The sequence below is a fragment of the Gadus morhua genome, chromosome 16 (genome assembly GCF_902167405.1).
Source record: "Gadus morhua chromosome 16, gadMor3.0, whole genome shotgun sequence".
Lineage (NCBI taxonomy): Eukaryota > Metazoa > Chordata > Actinopteri > Gadiformes > Gadidae > Gadus > Gadus morhua.
Window position 1 is genome coordinate 2,811,135 of NC_044063.1, and position 18,589 is coordinate 2,829,723.

The 18,589-nt window shown below is 49.0% G+C and overlaps 5 protein-coding genes across 5 annotated transcripts in view; 3 read left to right on the forward strand and 2 right to left on the reverse strand.

The window, feature by feature from the left end:
* The window catches only part of LOC115560668 (vitellogenin-2), a 434,163-nt gene that overhangs the window by 257,712 nt on the left and 157,862 nt on the right, over positions 1-18,589 (reverse strand).
* Positions 1-18,589, forward strand: part of LOC115560655 (uncharacterized) — a 553,265-nt gene that overhangs the window by 107,541 nt on the left and 427,135 nt on the right. The window lies entirely within an intron of this gene.
* LOC115560686 (caspase-1-like) overlaps positions 1-18,589 on the forward strand; it is a 158,848-nt gene that overhangs the window by 60,717 nt on the left and 79,542 nt on the right. The gene's annotated exons all lie outside the window — the stretch shown is intronic.
* smc4 (structural maintenance of chromosomes 4) overlaps positions 1-18,589 on the reverse strand; it is a 19,037-nt gene continuing 448 nt past the window's right edge. Inside the window, exons 2-24 of one of the 2 annotated variants that reach the window (XM_030380079.1) lie at positions 17,492-17,679; positions 16,389-16,579; positions 15,769-15,960; positions 14,690-14,866; positions 12,575-12,739; positions 12,077-12,204; positions 11,705-11,845; positions 11,297-11,447; positions 9,488-9,652; positions 7,630-7,863; positions 6,911-7,096; positions 6,455-6,616; positions 5,255-5,480; positions 4,912-4,988; positions 4,633-4,785; positions 4,042-4,168; positions 3,745-3,934; positions 3,206-3,350; positions 2,942-3,115; positions 1,973-2,155; positions 1,653-1,885; positions 1,049-1,232; positions 1-336 (exon numbers count right to left, since the gene is read on the reverse strand). In XM_030380079.1, the coding sequence (XP_030235939.1) occupies positions 172-336; positions 1,049-1,232; positions 1,653-1,885; positions 1,973-2,155; positions 2,942-3,115; positions 3,206-3,350; positions 3,745-3,934; positions 4,042-4,168; positions 4,633-4,785; positions 4,912-4,988; positions 5,255-5,480; positions 6,455-6,616; positions 6,911-7,096; positions 7,630-7,863; positions 9,488-9,652; positions 11,297-11,447; positions 11,705-11,845; positions 12,077-12,204; positions 12,575-12,739; positions 14,690-14,866; positions 15,769-15,960; positions 16,389-16,579; positions 17,492-17,669 (3,927 nt within the window). In that variant the 5' untranslated portion in view covers positions 17,670-17,679 and the 3' untranslated portion in view covers positions 1-171. Of the gene's footprint in view, positions 337-1,048; positions 1,233-1,652; positions 1,886-1,972; positions 2,156-2,941; positions 3,116-3,205; positions 3,351-3,744; positions 3,935-4,041; positions 4,169-4,632; positions 4,786-4,911; positions 4,989-5,254; positions 5,481-6,454; positions 6,617-6,910; positions 7,097-7,629; positions 7,864-9,487; positions 9,653-11,296; positions 11,448-11,704; positions 11,846-12,076; positions 12,205-12,574; positions 12,740-14,689; positions 14,867-15,768; positions 15,961-16,388; positions 16,580-17,226; positions 17,247-17,491; positions 17,680-18,589 lie in introns of those variants that run through there. The other variant, XM_030380080.1, reaches the window with a different exon arrangement.
* LOC115560702 (intraflagellar transport 80 homolog (Chlamydomonas)) overlaps positions 18,330-18,589 on the forward strand; it is a 9,751-nt gene continuing 9,491 nt past the window's right edge. Inside the window, exon 1 of the mRNA XM_030380215.1 lies at positions 18,330-18,347. Coding sequence (XP_030236075.1) covers positions 18,345-18,347 — 3 coding nt within the window. The 5' untranslated portion in view covers positions 18,330-18,344. The remainder of the gene's footprint in view (positions 18,348-18,589) is intronic.

Sequence of the window (18,589 nt, forward strand, 5' to 3'; positions counted from 1 at the left end):
TTCAGAGTTTAATATCGTTTTTTTTATTAAAGTAGCCAGCTGCATACAGTTAGCATGCAGTGGCCATGAGCAGCAGAGTCGAACATAAAGAGTTCAGTAGAAAGACTTGATTAAAGACGACATGACCTATTTACATGGTTTAAAAAGGGGTTTAAAAAGAGGCCCGCGGCCTCAGGCGGTGACGCCCCCGTGGTCCTTGAACGAGATGGTTTTGGGGTTGATGCCCACGTTCTTGGTGGTGTTGTGAGTCTTGTAGATCCCAATCAGTCGGTCGGCGATCTCGAACATGTTGTTCCTCAAGGAGATGATGATGAACTGGGCGTTCTTGGTTTGCTCCTGGAGACGAGGCAGTGAGGGGGAAATGGTTAGTGAGGGAGAGGAGCAGCTGAGGCCACACGACTGAACCAGGTCAGCCTCCGTTCAGCCAGTGAGGAGCAGCATAGACCACAGGACTGAACCAGGTCAGCCTCCGTTCAGCCAGTGAGGACCAGCATAGACCACAGGACTGAACCAGGTCAGCCTCCGTTCAGCCAGTGAGGACCAGCATAGACCACAGGACTGAACCAGGTCAGCCTCCGTTCAGCCAGTGAGGACCAGCATAGACCACAGGACTGAACCAGGTCAGCCTCCGTTCAGCCAGTTGACCAGCATAGACCACAGGACTGAACCAGGTCAGCCTCCGTTCAGCCAGTTGACCAGCATAGACCACAGGACTGCCCTCAGATATGAATCAACAGTGCTACGAAACAAAAGGCCAACTTGGTTCCAGCAGTAAAAGAAGGTTTATTACTTAGTTTGACCCTAGCAACCAAAAGCAGGTGGTTTCCCAATATAGCCCGATGACCAGTCCTGCATTTCACAATAGAGGCGAACTGATGGGTTGACAAGAGCAGACCAGCTGCAGCGTTGCTCACACTCGCACAATTGCAAACACGTTTTGTGAAGTTCTTGGAACAATACACGGGCCGTGTGTTATTGATCCTGGAGGAAATCCGCCCGGCCCCAGCATGACCCTCCCCCCCCCCCCCCCTCAGCTCGGGGTACTCACGTAGATGTAGCAGGCCACGATGGAGACGTTCTTGAAGTCGAGCGCGGCGTCGATCTCGTCCAGGAAGTACAGCGGCGTGGGTTTGAAGTGGTGCAGCGCGAACACCAGCGCCAGAGAGCTCAGCGTCTTCTCCCCCCCAGACAGGTTGAAGATCTTCTTCCAGCTCTTCTTGGGCGGACGCACGCTACGAGTCAGAGTGCAGGCGAGGGTTAGAGTCAGAGCCCCACGGATCAAACTGCCTCGAGCCAGTGAGGCGCCGTTCGCCTCCCTGGAGCGCAACAGCTGGATCCGTGCAGCTCTGGCTTAAAGGTGACACATTAGACCACCGGGTGTGAGTGGGATCAGCGGCTACAAGCCGTTTTGAAAACCGGCCTCTTCTGACATCGCAGGTGGGCGTGTCCACCTAGATGTACCCCGGATGGGTCCCTCTGCCAGCCTACCCAGTGGACTGTAGCAAGCCGGGCTCATCCATCCGTCACACATTGGCACACGCCCACTAGTGATGGCAGAAGAGGCTCGTGACGGTTGATCACCCTCACACCCGGTGGTATACTGGGTCACCTTTAAGAGGGCGCCGAGGGGCGGGGTCTGACCGGGGTCCCACCTGAACATGATGCCCTCGGAGAAGGGGTCCAGGCTGTCCACCAGCTCCAGCTCTGCGTCGCCCCCCAGGGTCAGCATCTGGTAGTTCTCCTTCAGCTTGTTGGTGATGATGTTGAAGCCCGTCATGAACTCGTTGAGCCGCTGTTTGCGCAGGTCCTCGTAGCTGCGCTTGAAGTCGTCCCTCTCGCCGGTGATCTGGTCCAGCTGGGCCACGCGCTGCAGGTACAGCTCCTCCTAGGGTGGGGGGGGGGGTTTAGTGGCGGTCTCTAAACGCGCAGCACCTCACAGAGGGTCCCCACAGCCGTGTTGATCCTCGCTCACCTTCTTCTCGTACTCGGCGATGGCCCCCAGGTTGGGCTTCATCTGGGCGCACTGCGCCTCCAGCAGGGCCCTGTTCTTGGTGAGGACGTTGGGGTCGGCGATGGCGTCCAGGTCGGCGGCGCTGAGCTTGGGGAGCTCTTCGGCCGGCTTGTCGCCGATGGCGTGTAGAGCCAGCTTGGAGGCCTGCGGCAGAGCGACAGACGAGGAGGAGGTCAGAGGCGCTGAGGGTGACAGACGTGTACACCCATCCCATTCTCCTTAAGCCGAGCCGGGATAAACAAACGTGCCCACATAAAGGCCCCGGCACCTCTTTGTAGGGCGGCTCGATTATGGAAAAAAAAATCGAGCCACCCTTCATCGGCTCGATATCATAGTCACGATCATTTTGGTCAATATTGAAATCGCGATTGTTCTAACAATTATTTTTGTGTTTGAAAACATGTACCGTAATTTTCGGACTATAAGCCGCGCCTTTTTTCCCATTTTTCGATTCTGCGGCTTATATAACGGTGCGGCTAATCTTTGGATTTTTACAGCTAACGGCCACTAGGGGACCTCCTAAATCTATTGATTATACAGGTTACAGTCCACCAACTTTAACTCTATGGGCTCTACGACCGGTCCGCGCCCCCCCACCTTTAAACGGCGGGCTCCAGTGCGGCTTATATATGTACACATCATTCAATTTAGCTGCTGCGGCTTACACTCCGGTGCGCCTTATAGTGCTGAAAATACGGTATTTATTCAGCGTGTTCCTCCCAAAGAACACTTTGTAACTAAGAACATACAAAAAAAACAGTGGTCAAAAAGAAAATGTTCAAATAATGTACAGATATGCATCCAGCTGTTCTGCTCTTTCTGTAAAACATTTAATGAAAAGAAATCGAAAACTCGATTATATTAGTTTTGTGATCGTTTGACGCCAAAATCGAAATCCCGTTCAATAATGTACCAATGGCCCGGCCCCACCTCTTTGTGGTAGTGGCTGATCTTGCCGCCCTGCTCTGCGATGGTGGCGTCGATCTGCTCGATGCGGAGGCGGATGCTGAGCGACTCCTCCTGCAGGGCGTGCTCCTGCTGCTGCAGGCCCTTCATCTGGTTCACCACCGCCTGGTACTGCTGCTGCACCTCCGGCAGCGCCGCCTGGGACACCGGGGGGACGCTGTAGTACCCAGAACCCCACTGTGGTCCACACTAACCCCCCCCCCCCCACTAGAGTGGGGCAGAACTCACCTCGGCCTCCTGGCAGGCCTTCATCACCTCCTTAGCCTCCTCCTCCAGCTTCATGAGGAGCGCGGTCAGCTCCTCCAACGTCTTCTTGTTCTCCTCCTGCTCCTCCTCCAGCCGGCTCACCGACTCCTCACACTTCTTCAGGTTGCTGGGGTCAGAGAGGAGGAGGAGGAGGAGGAGGAAAGAGAGAGAGGAAGAAGAAAGAGAAAGAAAAATAAAAATAAAAAGAAAGAAAGAGAAAGAAAAAGAAAGAGGAAGAAAGAAGGAGGAAGAGGAAGAAGGAAGAAGAAGGAAGAAGAGGAAAAGGAATAAAGAGAGGAAGAAGAAGAAAAAGAGGAAGAAGAGATGGAGAAGGAGGAGAATAAGAGGAAGAAGAAGAAAGAGAAAGAAAAAGAAAGAGGAAGAAAGAAAGAGGAAGAAAGTGAAAGAGGAAGAGGAAAAGAAAGGGAAGGAGGAGGAGGAGGAGGTCAGTGTTGAGGATCAGGCCCGGGAGTGGCCGTGGACCAGCGTGTGAAACACAGCGAGGAGGAGCCTCTTCTCACCGCGCTGCCGTCTTGATGGCCACCTGGGCCTTGGTGATGGCCGAGGTGCAGTCGTCCAGCTCCTTGTTGACCTTGTCCATCTTGTCCCTCTGGGCCTTCAGCTTGTGGCTGCTGATGTCCACGATCAGGGTGTGGAGCCGCTTCACCTCCGCCTCCACCTTCCCCGCCTTGCTGGACGCCGCCTCAAAGTCTGGAAGGGAGACACCAGGAGGTCAGTCCACTTCAGGTTCGACCACTGAGTTACAGAGGTGGTCAGAGGTGATGTGAGAGAGGCTCGGGGTCTCCGGGAGGACCCACCCTTCGTGAAGGCCTGCAGGCCCTTCTCCATCTGCTTCTGCACGGTTTTGTCCGGGGCGGCTGCCAGCACGTTGGCCTCCAGCTCCTTGATCTGGGGTCTCAGGTGGGCCTCCTGCTCGGCAAGACTCTGCTCGGGGGGAACCACAGGGACACGCGGTCGGTCAGCCGTCGGGTCGCAGCGACGTCTGATCGACTCAGAGTTCAACGTTCATCAGGAGGTTACCCTAACCGTTCCGATCGTGCCTGTGCACACTATTCAACGTTAGTATATGCTACACGTGCACCCTCCTGAGATGGCACGATTCGATTGGTTCGCTATCTCGGAATATTGGGCAGTATCCCACGATTGACATCTCAATCTCAGAATATTGTTTTGCGCGTGCGACGCTCGTCTCGTCACGCTGATAAAAGTTAATAAATCCCGGCAAAAAGTGTTATCCTGTTTAATTCTTGGAGTGTTCACGTGTAGTATATACTAAAAAAATGATGAATGAATTTGGCAAATAATTGTTAACTATTCAATATGCAACGACCTAACGAGGGGGAGGGGAGGGAAGAGAGCATACGATGCGTGAAGGAGGGCCGAGCTACCGTCATGCTCTTGGAGTATTTCTCCAGGGTGTTCTTCATCTCCCGCAGCTGGGGTCGGAGGCCCTGCACACTCTCCTCCAGCTGCAGCTTCCTCTCCTGGAAGCCCTGCAGCTGCACCACCTTCTGCTGGAGCTTCACCTCCATGCGGTCCAGCTGGAGCACGCACACACACACACACGGACGGACGCACGTCAACAAAGCCATGAATAAGGGGGGGGGGGGGTGTGAAGGCCTGCTGTGATGATGGTGATGAAGACACGGGGCAGGCTGGGAGCTCACCTCATCTTGGGGGACCTCGGCCCCGATGGAGGACCCCATCCTGCCCTTCATCGCCCGCCCTCCTCCGGTCATGGTACCTGGGAGGGAGGACCACAAACGGTTTAACTCGTCTGGGAGGTGCAGCTCACCCGGGGGCTAGGCTAAACATCAGGATTCACCATCGTCTGGTCGACGGTATTAAACTAAAAAGGGTGTATTGCTGTAGATCCAACGATCTGAAAGCGCCACTATATTAGACCAAAGCAAGCATGCGTTTGATGGTGGCGACCCCGTTATCAACAAAAACTAAACATCCAGGTCCCTCCCTCCCTCCCTCCCTCAGGCCTGAGTGAGGCGGACCCACCGGCCATCTCGATGATCTGCCCCTGCATGGTCACCACCCGCCAGCGCTTGTCCTTCTGGAAGGCCATGCGCGTGGCCTGCTCCATGTCCCGGGCCACCAGGGTGTCCCGCAGGGCGAAGTAGAAGGCCGGCCGCACGCTGTCGTCGTTCACCCGCACCATGTCGAACAGGCGGGGGCAGCTCTCCGGCGTGGTGACGGGCGCCATGTTCCTCTCCCACACCTTCATCTGGGGCCAACGGGGAGGCAGCGCAGGGCGTTTCAGGTTCACCGTTCGACTCTTTCACCCAGAGCCGTCAGTGCGATTGCATGCCGAGGTCTGGCTCAAGGATGCCTACAGGCAAGGGTCGGACATTTGGGATGGAACCCAGAACCACAGACACTAGACTACTACATCCCCCCCCCCCCCCCCCCCCAATCTAAAAACATTGATACCGTCAAGTGAGATCTTTGTTTCAGAAACTCCAGCTGCAAACCCACCAATACGATTTGAGCTCAGAGATACTGAAGTGGTTTCATTTAGCAGAACTCAAATTGAGCCAAGTCATCGTCCTTACAGACTCCTGACACAGAGTGTAGTCTGCGACGTGGATCAGACCGTCCACCAGAGCCCCCCCCCCCCCCCCTCCCATCGACTACAATGATGGTGTGATGCAGTTGCCTCGGACATCAGCCTTCCGAGTTGCACTTTTGACATCAATTCCGGTCTCGGAGCACTTATAGCGTTCCCGTTCGTCTTTGTGATTCTGCCACGAAATAAGCAAGTCGTTGTTCATTGGTAGCTACATTAGCCTCTGTAGCAATCTAGCTCGAAAACTAACAAACATCACAACTTTAAATTGTATTGCACAGCAAATTGGGGACCGGAATAAAGTACCAATCAAGCGTGTAAGAGCATTTAAAAATCTAAATCAAAATGACCAACGTGGTACAAATACAAAGAAAATAAATCTCTTTACGGGCGCAGCCATTTTTGATGAGCGTCATCACTGATCTCAGTACGCTCTCAGAATTCCGAGGGGGCCCGACCGAAAAGGGGCCCGACCGAAAGGGGGCGCGCCTCCGTGAAATGACACAAGAAAGCTGCGAGGTTTCACCACTTGCAACTGGGAGGGCTGCAGGTCCGAGGGCATCTGGATCACACCATGACTCTCGCTGATGACCCACACCCGTCTCTATACACGTGTTAGGGGCCCCCCTCACCTTGTCGAGGCCTATGAAGGTGGCCACCCCTATGTTCTGGGTCTTGAGGAAGGTCACACACTTCTGGGCGGTGTCGATGGTGTCCACCAGGATGTTGTCCAGGGCGCCACAGCTGGAGGAGATGGCAACGTCGTACTTCTCATCGATAGCCCCGAGGTCCCCCTGGAGAAGAACACACGACCCGCGCCGTCACGACCCTGCGTCGGCTGATGGGGGTGGGGGGTGGGGATGTGTGTGTGTGTGTGTGAATGCGTGTCTCCGAGTGTGCGTGCGTCTGAGTGTGTACGTCCGTCTGTGTCACTGTGCGCGTGTCTCAGAGTATGTGCGTGTCTCAGAGTGTGTGTGTGTCAGTCTCAGAGTGTGTGTTTGTCTCTGTGTGTGTGTGTGAGCGTGTGTCTCAGAGTGTGTGTCAGTCTCAGAGTGTGCGTGCGTCTCTGTGTGTGTCCGGGTGCCCACCAGTCGGCCCAGGATGCCGGGGATGTGGCCGCTGCTCTTCTGGGCCATGAGGGCCTCCAGCACCTTGCCCCGGCTGCGGTTGGAGGACTGGGAGCTCTTGGCTTCCTCCACCTTCTGCCTCATGTCCCTCACCAGCTCCCTGTTGTCGTTCTCCACCTTCAGCAGCTTCTCCAGCTCGCCCTCTTGCTGCAGAAAACAAACACACACACACGAGAGATGATCACACGAGAGACGATCACAAATCACGTCCACAAGACAGGGCGTCCGCCACGCACCAACGCTGCCCATCATCAAAGTCACAAATCTGGTCCGTTCTGACACCGCAGTGGTGGAACGAGCTCCCTGCCGACGTCAGGACCCCGGTCAAGACTCACCTGTTCAGAGTTCATCTAGACTCTGCATAACCGCCCCCCCCCTCCCACCTCCCACCTCCAACCCCTCTTACCCACTTATTGTGTGTTGTACGCCCTTGCACTTTAAAATAGAACTTAGCATCATGTAGGGTCTTATCCTAGCTATCTTTGCTGTACACGGGGAATATGTTAACCTAATGATTGTTAGTGCTTGGTTCTATTAACATCCTTACTGTACCGACAGTGATATTGTTGTTTCTATTTCTTCTGACTGATGCACTTATTGTAAGACGCTCTGGACTGCAGCGTCTGCTCAACACCCCAGGTGTGAACGTGAATGTAAGGGATTAACCCGTCGGGCCTCACCGTCCTGAGCTCCAGCTCGCTCTTCGGGATCTTCTCCTGCAGGTCCTTGATGGCCGCGCGCCGCTCCTTCAGCGTGTCCGAGGTGGCCTGCAGCGTCTGCTTGGCCGTGTTGAGCTGGGTGAGCGCCGTGTTGTGGCGGCTCAGGTAGAGGCCCAGCTCCGACTGGGCCAGGTCCATGCGGGACCGCGTCTCGTTCACCGCCTTGCTCAGCTCCATCAGCTCCTTCTCTTTGGCCTGGGGGGGGGGGGGGACCGCGGTCAGAACCTCATCTGTTGAGCCTGGGCAGCCCCGCCCGTTCTGCCGGCGGTTTGAGTTCAGCTCGCAGAAGAGTCCGGAGGAGAGCGATACATTTCTTTCTGCTTCCGATACGCTTTTGCGGGAGAGAATCACCAAGCTGGCTTTTCCCCCTGCCGCGCTATTGGCTGGTTTAACACAACGACGACAGGGAAGCGACGGCAGGCAGCCAATCGCGTAGTCATTTGAACTAGGCCTGTTGATCACGCCTCTTGTGCTGAAGAAAATGACGGCAGCTTCCCCGGACCGACGTGTAATCTACGATTGAGCTTGGTCTGGCAATAGCCAGGCTATAATCTATTGGCAATCTGTCTCTTTCTCAACCAACTTCTTCCAAATTAGGGTAGGGCGAATCTCCGATTGGCTCCGTCACTGTGTCCCTCGCGTTGATGGCCCTAGCTGCCATTTTAGAGCCTTCAGTATCAAAGCCCCTTAGGCAATTTAAATGTTGATCCAAGTGAGGTCTACACCCCATTTCGTACCCCATGCCCTTAAAAGCAGGAAGGATGAGTATGAATGAGCACAGTAAAATTATGCCTCAAACTAGGGCTGCAGGATATATCAGCTATGTACGACATATCGATATAATTTCCAAGGGGATACAAGATTTGACAATATCGTTTATATCGATATGCGTTAAAATGGTCAGTTTCCCCCTCAAGCGTCTACAGCGCTTGCCTTGGAGACTGTGAGCGCGACCCCTCCCCCTCCCACTGTCTTTCCGAACGTGCCGTGTGCAAAGACGCCTCATTCCCGCCCCCTCACAACACAACAAGCATGGATGATACCCGTAAAGAAAACGAGACAGCGGCGGGAGACGAAATTGTTTCAAAGAGGAGAAACAACGGCTCCATAATGTGGAAATAGTTCAGGTTTAAAAAAAAAACAGATGAGCAGCAGCTGCAGGTCATCTGTAGAGAGTGTAGCAAAACCGTTGCGACTAAAAGTGGAAGCACGACAAATCTGTTCCACCATTTACAGCAGCGGCACAAAGTGCAGTATGAGGGATGCGTAAAACTCCGTGGCTGTGCTGCTGCTGCATCACCGGCCGCGACAGTTTCTTCTGCCCCGAAACCAGGGCCGGCGCTCGGCAAATGTGTTGGGGGCGCCCTCTGGTGAGGAGGCCCTTAGCCAGACGTAATGCTGATGTAATAAATCCCTTGCCTTCATGGAAAACGGCATTTGCAGACGATTGCTTCCACCCTGTGGCAGAAGAGAGCGTAGCGGCTCAAGGCACATTGACCGCTACAAGAGGTGATACCAAATGATACATGATACCAGTTGGACGGTTGGACCATAAACCGCAATGTTTTCGGGAGAGGCCTTAACGGTTTCAAAAGATTGACATCGCCCGACCCTAGCTCAAATCCAAACACGTCAATGCAGGATGGTACTGCAGATGTGCGGGGGTAGGCGGGCTTCCTGCATCTTTGAGTCACATAAAATGATGGTCAAATTATTCCTAGACCAAGGTCACAGGAAGCACCGGCGACTTGTTTAGACAGACGATGACGCAAGCAGGGAGGCGTGGGTGAAGCATTGTGGGGGTGGAAGGTTCAAATACCTCCTTGTCCTGCTGCAGGCCGCTGGTCTCCTCCTTCAGACTCTCCATCACCTCCTTCAGCTTCGCCTCCTCTCTGACCTGGACCGTCTCCAGCTCCTCCTTGCGGGCGGTCGCCTCGGCGATGGTCTTTGCGCTGCTCGCCGGCACGTTGCGCACCTCCTCCAGCTACCGGGGAGAAGAAACCAGCGCGGAGGTCAATACAGATCGCACCGTGTCCGAGTGACGTGCACGCCGAACACGCTTCATACAACGGCTATTCATTCGTTCTCTTTATCGGTTTCAATTTATGGTCTGCCCGTTCCCGATCTCTTGGTTGTCTGTACCCATGCCCACGGGCATGGGTACAGACAACCAAGAGATCAACCAAGAGAGTTGGTTAGATAAAGATGAGGAATAAAAGGGCACATAAAGACTCAATAAGTCCTGGCTATGATGGGCAGAACCGTTGAGTGGGTGGAGTGGAGCAGCGGGAGTAATGTAGGCCATGTTCTGTGGGGTTAACCAGGGGTGAGGAGGGAAGGCTGCTGGGAGTGTTACACAAGCCAGGCCATAGTTGACGACCACACAGCAGAACACGGCTCCCCAGGGGGCCGTTGTGCCCCCCCCCCCCCCCCCCCCCCACCCAACCACGACCCGCCGAGAGGGAGGACCAGGGAGACGCAAACAGGAAACAGGGAACTCGAGGGAGTTTAGGTGGGTGAGCCGAGCACCCACCAAAAGTATGACCAAAAAAAGAAAAGAAAAGGTGCTGTAATTACTGTAGCCGGTCACACAAATCGGCCGGGTGTAGAAGTGGCCGTTGCATCACAGACCCCTAGTGGGCGACTGGCCAACTTGGATGCTTGTTTTTATTGAACCCTTTTTAATGTCTGAAGGATCGTTTCGCCGACAGAGGACTTGTTTGTTCGTTTGCTGGATTTCTAGGTCATTTCAACAGTCAGTTTTTCTTCTTACTAATTTGGTTGTTCGTAAAAAGAAAAAAAGTTGAATCAGGGAGCATGGTTAGAAAAGCCGTGAAAACACAATATGATTTGAAAAGGTAAAGTTTTTCCCGTTGCCATACCAGAATACTGTTACATCCTCTAATGTCGCATGCCTGGACCCATTTGGCTGTCCTTTTTTAGCCAGTGATTAACTTGATTAAGTAAGTTAATAAGTGAAGCGGAGGCTACCAAGAGGGAGTTTCGATTGGTTTATTACAGCATTAACGATTCCACCGCTTTATTCAAGCTGTCAAAACGTTTTCTGTGAAAATCTGGTTAGTTCATTTCAAAGGCAGCCAACAACAACCGGACAGCCATGCCCAGTTAAGCAGACTCTCTTACTTACCGTACTCTACAAGTGATGTTCATAAGTTTATAACCAAAGCCAGCCACTGATGGATGGAAAAAGGGTTTGTTTGAATACACAATAGACTAATTACCTATAGGTAGTCTGTACGCCCTGGGGTAATGCCCCCTCCCTCCCCTAGGCTTCAGAACAACAGACCGTGTGTTTTTAAAGGCAAAGGAAATTGTGTTTCTAGGGAGCATGTTTCACTATTGGCCAGCAGACAGAACTAGAAGAAAAAAAAACTGGGTCGGAACAGAAATGGACTCTGACTTCGTCCCAAGTCCATGGTTATTTATGTGAATTGGTCTCAAAATTGTCTACAATTAGCCCCCTTAACCTATAGATTGGGATTTCCACATCCGGGCCTTCACAGAACTGGGAGAAGGCCAAGTATGACATGGAACGACCACGGCGGACACAGGGACACCAGTGGCAGGAGAGCCCAGTGGGATTGGTTCATTCGTCTACCAAACCCACCTTCTCCTTGTCCTTCTCCAGCTGCTTCTGCCCCTTCTTGCTCTTGCTCTTGGTGTGTTTGTTCTTCTCCCTCATCTCCACGTCGTGCAGGTCCAGCTGGTTGAACTTGGCCTTCTGGGTCTCGATGTACTTAGTCAGTTTGTTCTGCTTCCTGGGAAGGGCCAGCCTGTTAGCTCATCCACTTACAAAAAAAGTGTACGTCGCAATTTTTGCATCCAACATATGCTCATCGATTATCACTGTGTCGCGCTCGCGGTTCGAAAAGTATACTTTTCTGCTACAGGGAACGCTACTGCGCCTTTACATTTAACGCTGCCAAACGTAGGTTAGGCAGCGTACCGATGCACATTTGTGATTTGTAATTTTAGGGAGATTAGATCAAAAACATAAGCGACGCATTGAGCTTACTTCTCCACGTTCTTCAGCTCCTGGTTCATTTTCTCCATGTCCTCTGCGATCTTGGTGTTCTTCTCAGTCACCTCCTTTGTGTCCTCCAAGATCTTCTGCTTTTCCTCTTCTTTGCACGCCACACGCCTCTGCAGGTCGTGACTAACGGCAGGAAAACACAACAACAAAGCCATTCAAAACCGATCGGCAATGTGAAAACACCAACGTTTGAGAAAACACTGCAAAAATACAGGAAGAAGCCGGCTGATAACCATTTAAGGGCAGTTGCAGTTATTATATTTAGTACTATGGCGATTTGGCTTTGAATTTCCTTTGGTGACACTTCAAAACCCCAACACAAAGGCCGGACATCGGCGGCGAGGGCTGACTCACGCGTAGTACTGGAAGATCTTGCTCTTCTGCCTGATGATGTCGTTCTCCAGGGTGAGGAACTCCACGGCCGTGTTCTTCTCCACCTCCAGCGCGTTCTTCTCCTTCTCCACTAGCTTCACGCGGTTCAGCTAAAAGATCAGAGATACCCCGGTAACGCACGCCATTACAGTTCGAGACCGCCGGACCAGACAACAACACAACCTCCTATCCACCTTGAATGAAGTGCTCTGCAATTTTTCGCTGCAAAAAAAAAAAAAAAAAAAAATATATATATATATATATATATATATATATATATATATATATACAACTTTGCTTAAGTTGTTTAAGTTTAAAGAAGTTAAACTTAAAAAATATTTTTTTTACTTACCGGTAGTTGCCAATTGAATAAAGGGCTGAAGTGACCCGAGCATAAATAGAATAGTTTTAGAAGCTAGCCACTTCCTTAAATCAGGGTTAGGGTAGCGTGCAGCGGTGGCCATGTTCACGCTGAACTACCTTCTCTCCCCGGGTCTCGTTCAGGAGCTCTACCCGCCGGGATAGCTGGAGGATGGGCTGCTTCAGGCGGCACGAGCCGATGATGTCCTCCATGTACTCCAGCATCCCGTCATCATGCACCGTCTGGCCTTTGGGCTTCATCATGGCTATGTGCTCCACCTCCCCCTGAGTTAGGGATCACGCACACACACACACACACACACACACACACACACACACACACACACACACACACAAAGACACAGAAAGCCCCACACACAGAAACCACCCCACACAGACACACAAACGTTAATGCACACGCACAGTAACACACCACATTATACAGATTAATGGGCAAAAAAAAATTACCCATAATAATATTGTACAATTATTATACAATTTAAATGTTTAGAAAAGCCTTCATAGACATTGAAATTACATGTAGTCAGCCTAGTTCTCCCCTTTGGAAGAGTTTCAAAGATCTCGGCTATGATACAGAAGTAGTACAAAGTAGATCCACCCCCTCAAAACACCACAAAACTATTTAGGAAAGGTAATAAAAATATTAAAGTTAATTACGATATTGTGGCTTGCCTTGCAACCACACTGATAAAGAAAAAACATGCAAAATATGAAATTTACTTTTTGATTAACCCATCGATTTAGCTAATTTGCCATGCTACTCAATGTCTTTTTTTTTTTTTTTTTTTTTTTTCCCCGTTTATCTGAATATACAAACAATGCCACACCACAACCGAGACTGATTGGTTTAAAATAAGTGCTGCACTATCCCTTTATCAACTTACAACAGCAAGAACCATAAAATCATTTATAAGGTAAGGAATTCCCTACTTGTTAATACACAATAATCCGGCTTGTTTATGTCACTTTATATTCCTTAATTTAAAAAAAATCTAAATAATAAATTTAGAACACAAATTTCTTTCTATATCTTCCTTTTAGGTAGTGGTAGCCAAGATATAAGTTAAATGTAGAAAATACAAGAAACCTCTGGGTTAACATCTGTTTAAATATTCTATTCCAGTTAACTTTTTATGACATTGGTAGTCATGAATGGAAAAAATAGCTAGAATATAACAATATCCACCATGTTGCAGATTCAGACTCCATTGAATTCAAAGACAGATGGAAGGCCAATGTCAAGTTAAATATTCACCATTTCCAGCTACAAAGCAGCATAGGCCACTTTTAACTGTTCTCTTTTTTATATCCAACCAGGAAGCAGCTAATACATGATGGTGGGGGGGAGGGGAGGTCCATCAACCTCTGCTCTGACCAGAGCACAAAATGGACCTCTTCCCCTTAGCAGATAGGAAAGTGAACAGCGAGCAGGCTCAAGCCTCTTCTCATAATCACAGCCTACTCACATGCCCAAATCTCTAAACACACGAGATTAAGTTAACGACAGAAATCCAAGGAGAATTGCAGTGTTTAAGTGCAGAGAGAATGTTTGCTTTAAATTTACAAAAAATGTTGTGTGCATTAATAATTTATTAATATTCATTTGATTAAAAAAAATTATGTTTTTTTTGTTTTTTATTGTTTATTTTTTTATTTCACACTCAAAAACAAAAACATGCATATCTGTATCGCAAAGAACCTAAATGAGGAACCGAAAAGGTGAGCGTGGCGTTTTTGGTATGGAGTGTGTGACCATGCCACACTGAAGCAGCACTGCCAACATTGGGGTTGGGGTCTAGTCTCACACACCAATATTTACGTGCTGCTAAAGCGGGGCAGGTACATGAGCAGGGCCCGTTTCGAAACCGCTCCTCCCGACAGGGACGCCGTCCACGGCCACACCTCAGTGGACCTCAGGTAAAATCGCAATCATTTCCTTAAAATTCTACAGCAGCACATAATGGTTTGGACACTTTTGACATCGTTTCAAACCATGATGCGCTGCTATAGCAGTCCAAGGACAAGAGGAGTGTGCCCTCTGCTCACTAGTGTCACAGAACAACACCATGGCTTGGAGTTAGCCACTCTACGTTTATTAGGTGAAAAGGGCTTTCCTGAAGGGCAGCGAAACCCGAGTGGACAAGTTTGACAGAACAGAGGGGGTTCGCAAGTATAACAAACGTGGAGCGAGTAAACGAGAATATAATTAATTACCTGTAAAATTAGGAATCTGTTGTGGTCAAGGTCAATACCATGGCTTCGTAGCAGAATCCCCACATCTTTGAATGTGGCTTTCTTGCCGTCGATATTATATGCTGAGGAATTGTCTTTGTTGCCAGTCCTTGAAACGAAGAACTTGCTGTTGGGGATGACTTCGTAGTCGTCTCCTTCCTGGCTCACAAGGGGGAGGGGCAGTACACTGAATCAAGCTACTGAGGTCACAGCCATGCAGGAAAGTACTGAAGCCACACACACACACACACACACACACACACACACACACACACACACACACACACACACACACACACACACACACACACACACACACACACACACACACACACACACACACACACACACACACACCAAATAATGACACCAGGAATATTGATAACTCTGGTAGAACGATCACAAGCAAAACCATGCAGCCACACCATGGCAACATGAGCCCAGGCCCCTACGAGGCTGCTATGCCCTACACGCGTGTACCAGTGTATTCTAGGATCAGGCTAAACACATTTAACGTTGAATGGTAAACCACGGGAGAAAGACTGCCGTCAAGAATATTTATCCATTATTTAAATGATCAACAAATCACAAAAGTTAAATTTGGTTTATTTATCTGCCTATTTCACCCTTTGACTGAGTGTACATGCAGACCGTTAAGGCGATATTCCTCTAGCTGATTTTAATAAAATAAATTATTTGGTATTTCTCACTATGGCATAAAGTAACGTAACTTATTCGTCATATTGTGCCATAGCCAAAACGAATTTAATAGAAGCATAAAATAAAATATATAAATAATAATAATGATCTTTAACGTTATTAGGGGGTGATTCATAATAATAAAAATATGAATATAATATGGCCTGTTGTGTGGCTTTTGTCTTCCAACTTTGACTGCTATGATTCTTTGTCTGAATCATTTGTGCAACAATATCGAGTTGTGAAACTCCGTTACACTACGAGTGAGTCTATTGGAAAAAATATCTAAAATTATCTGAAATTAGCTTGCGTGGTGAGAAGTGAGTGAGGACAGAAATGAATAGACTGTGTGCGTTAGATACCTTGTCAATAATCTTGTGAAAGTGCACTTCCACTGTGCAGCTTTGCACATCCTTGTGCTCCTCTGAGCTGTGAATCAGCACAGAGACCTTTTTTGACCTGATCTTTTGAGCTCTGCAGCCGAACACAAAGAGCATGGAGTCTATGACGTTGGACTTTCCACTGCCGTTCGGCCCAATAATGCAGGAAAAGCGCTGGAAAGGAAAATAAATATCAGTAGAATAAAATAATCATTAATAAAAATATGCTATTTTCTTCATGCGCAATAATAGCAGAGCTCAAGACAGTGAAAAATACCAGGAGGCTAGATTTGAACAATGTCAGAACATAACCACATCAGCAAGAGGAAGATGCTGTCTAAATCAAAATGGTGTGTCTGTAATTTCCACTACTACAACTATAACAAATTTTCTATAGGGCTTTGTTTTATAAAAATTGACAAAATTACAATGAATGTAATTATTACAAGTGTAGGTTCTACACGAGAAAGCAAAATTGGTACTGACCAACAATTCAATCAAAAATTAGTATTGACTTTAAATAGTACAGAGAAAAAAAAAATCATATCCCACTCATATTTTTCAAATAATGAAAATCATCCCAATCGTATTTTTTTTCGTACCTTGTGGAAAGGTCCCAGAATCTGCTCACCGGCATACGATTTAAAATTCCTATTAACTAAATGCGTTATCATCAAGCGTGGAGCGCCCGGTTCATTGGTCATGGCGGGGGGCGGGGGTGGAGGGATGCTACCGAGAATCTCCTCCAAACTCCGGTCATCAACCACCTCGGCGCCCTGCCCCTGAGACGGATCTGTGGCAAAAGCATTACTTTAAAATCCCTCATTGCGATTCATTTCAGGTGGGGACGTCTGTATGTGGGGGATGGGTGGCAGGGCAAAACAAACAAACAAAACGGCCAGGGAGTTGGACACAGCAGACGGACAAGGACACCGAGAAAAGTTGACTGTCTTATTTCTTTGTTCTTAAATCTAGGGGCACCATGAAAAACTATCTTCACCGTTAACGCATTAATCCAATGCATTGCACAAAAGCCACACACAATGAAGGTCCCTGTTTATAGTTCGCTGTAGTGCCTCCGTCGAGGATAAATAACTACACAACACTTTATCATTAACACAATGCAGTCAGTCAGATTGTACGATTTTTACTCTTCGGCATAAAGTTTCCATACAGCCACACGAATACGACTACTGTTAACACTATTGTGTTCAGAGAAGCATCAACAAGCCACATAGTCGATGTTTGTTAATAATCTCCTTGTTAATATACAGAACCAAACGATGGATACACATTAAAAAGTTCCTCCACACCAGCACCAAACAAAACACTAAACACGCACTGAACCCTGCCCTAAATGCTCCTTCTTCGACTTAAGAAAATATGTTGAATATCCATTGTCAGGAATAGGGAAACACATCATTATTATAAATATATTACCTTGCTCGTTGAGAAGATTTGAAAAACAACACTCGACGCCATTATAGTTATAACCCCAAAAATATAATTTCGATTTATTGATAACCGCTTCTTAAAAAACATAGACCCATCTGACTGTGGGTTGGTTAATTAATGACCAAAAAAAAGACAACTAAACAAACCGTGCCAACTGGCACTCACAACCTTCCATCAACGACACCCATCGCCATTGAGTGAACACAACTTATTTGGATGCAGAGACACCAAAACAGCCTTTGTTACTTGCCAGTGGTCGGAGGTGCCTCCTCTTGAGCACTGGAACTGGTTTCTTTGGAACTGGTTACTTTGGACCTGGTTACTTTAGGGGTTCCAACCAGCTCGTCCTCGGAGTCACTCCGGGGCTGAGACCCTTTCCCTCTCGACTTGGCCGCCGCAGTGGAGCTCTTGGCCGTTTTGGACGGCATGATTCGAAATCTAAAAGGGATCATAGGTTTCAAAAAAATAATCCCATGTCTGTTTTTGCGCCTGTCACTCTTGCCAATCCATTGTATCCACGTTAACTATGTGGCCTAGTTTGTGTGTCAGGAAATTAAATGACTAAATGCAAAATCCAAATGATTAGTTTTGAGTGGGAATATCTTTCAAATTGTCCGTTTAACGCTAGTTGGTTTATAAGTTAAGTGTTCCTCAGATAATAACGCAGACGACGCAGTGACTTCCCGTAGCATTTTGCACAGTATTATTCTTTAGCAGCGCTCAAATGTCCGTCTGTTTCACTGCAACGCTCAAAAACACTGCAACGGACAAAATCTGCACGAAACCCACCAAAACCCAGGGATCTGTAGTGAGACCGATCCAATTATGAAAAAACACGAATCCTCCTGTGTAACGTTAGCGATCAGAGTCCCTATAACAGTCATCCCGGGCTGCAAGGCCGCGAAAAGTGCAGAACCAAGTCTTAATGTGACAGATAATGAAAAACGCAGGGCTGCTCAAACCCCAGCGACGATGCGTGTGGGGAGTGGACTAAAGGACCGCCGTTAACAGAGTCCCACCGAGACCTACACGGCCATGGAGGCAGCCCACGCAGCGTTTCACCCGGGTCATAGGACCTCTCTGGACCCGTGAAGGTCCAGTACATGGTGGGTGGAAGCGCTGAACCCCCCTGATCCCCAGAACCACGTCCTAACAGCGACTCTCTGCACGTAACTAGCGTTAGCTGTGGTTATACTAACTAGTACTGTGGGCAGGTTGGCCCAACTAGTCGTGTCTAACCAGCTTTGTCCGTTTGGATCTGGACCAAAAACTACATTTAGCGATATCGTTACATGTGTCGTTATTCGGCAGTCTTTTGACGAAATCTTTGGCGAACTTTACGTGGAAA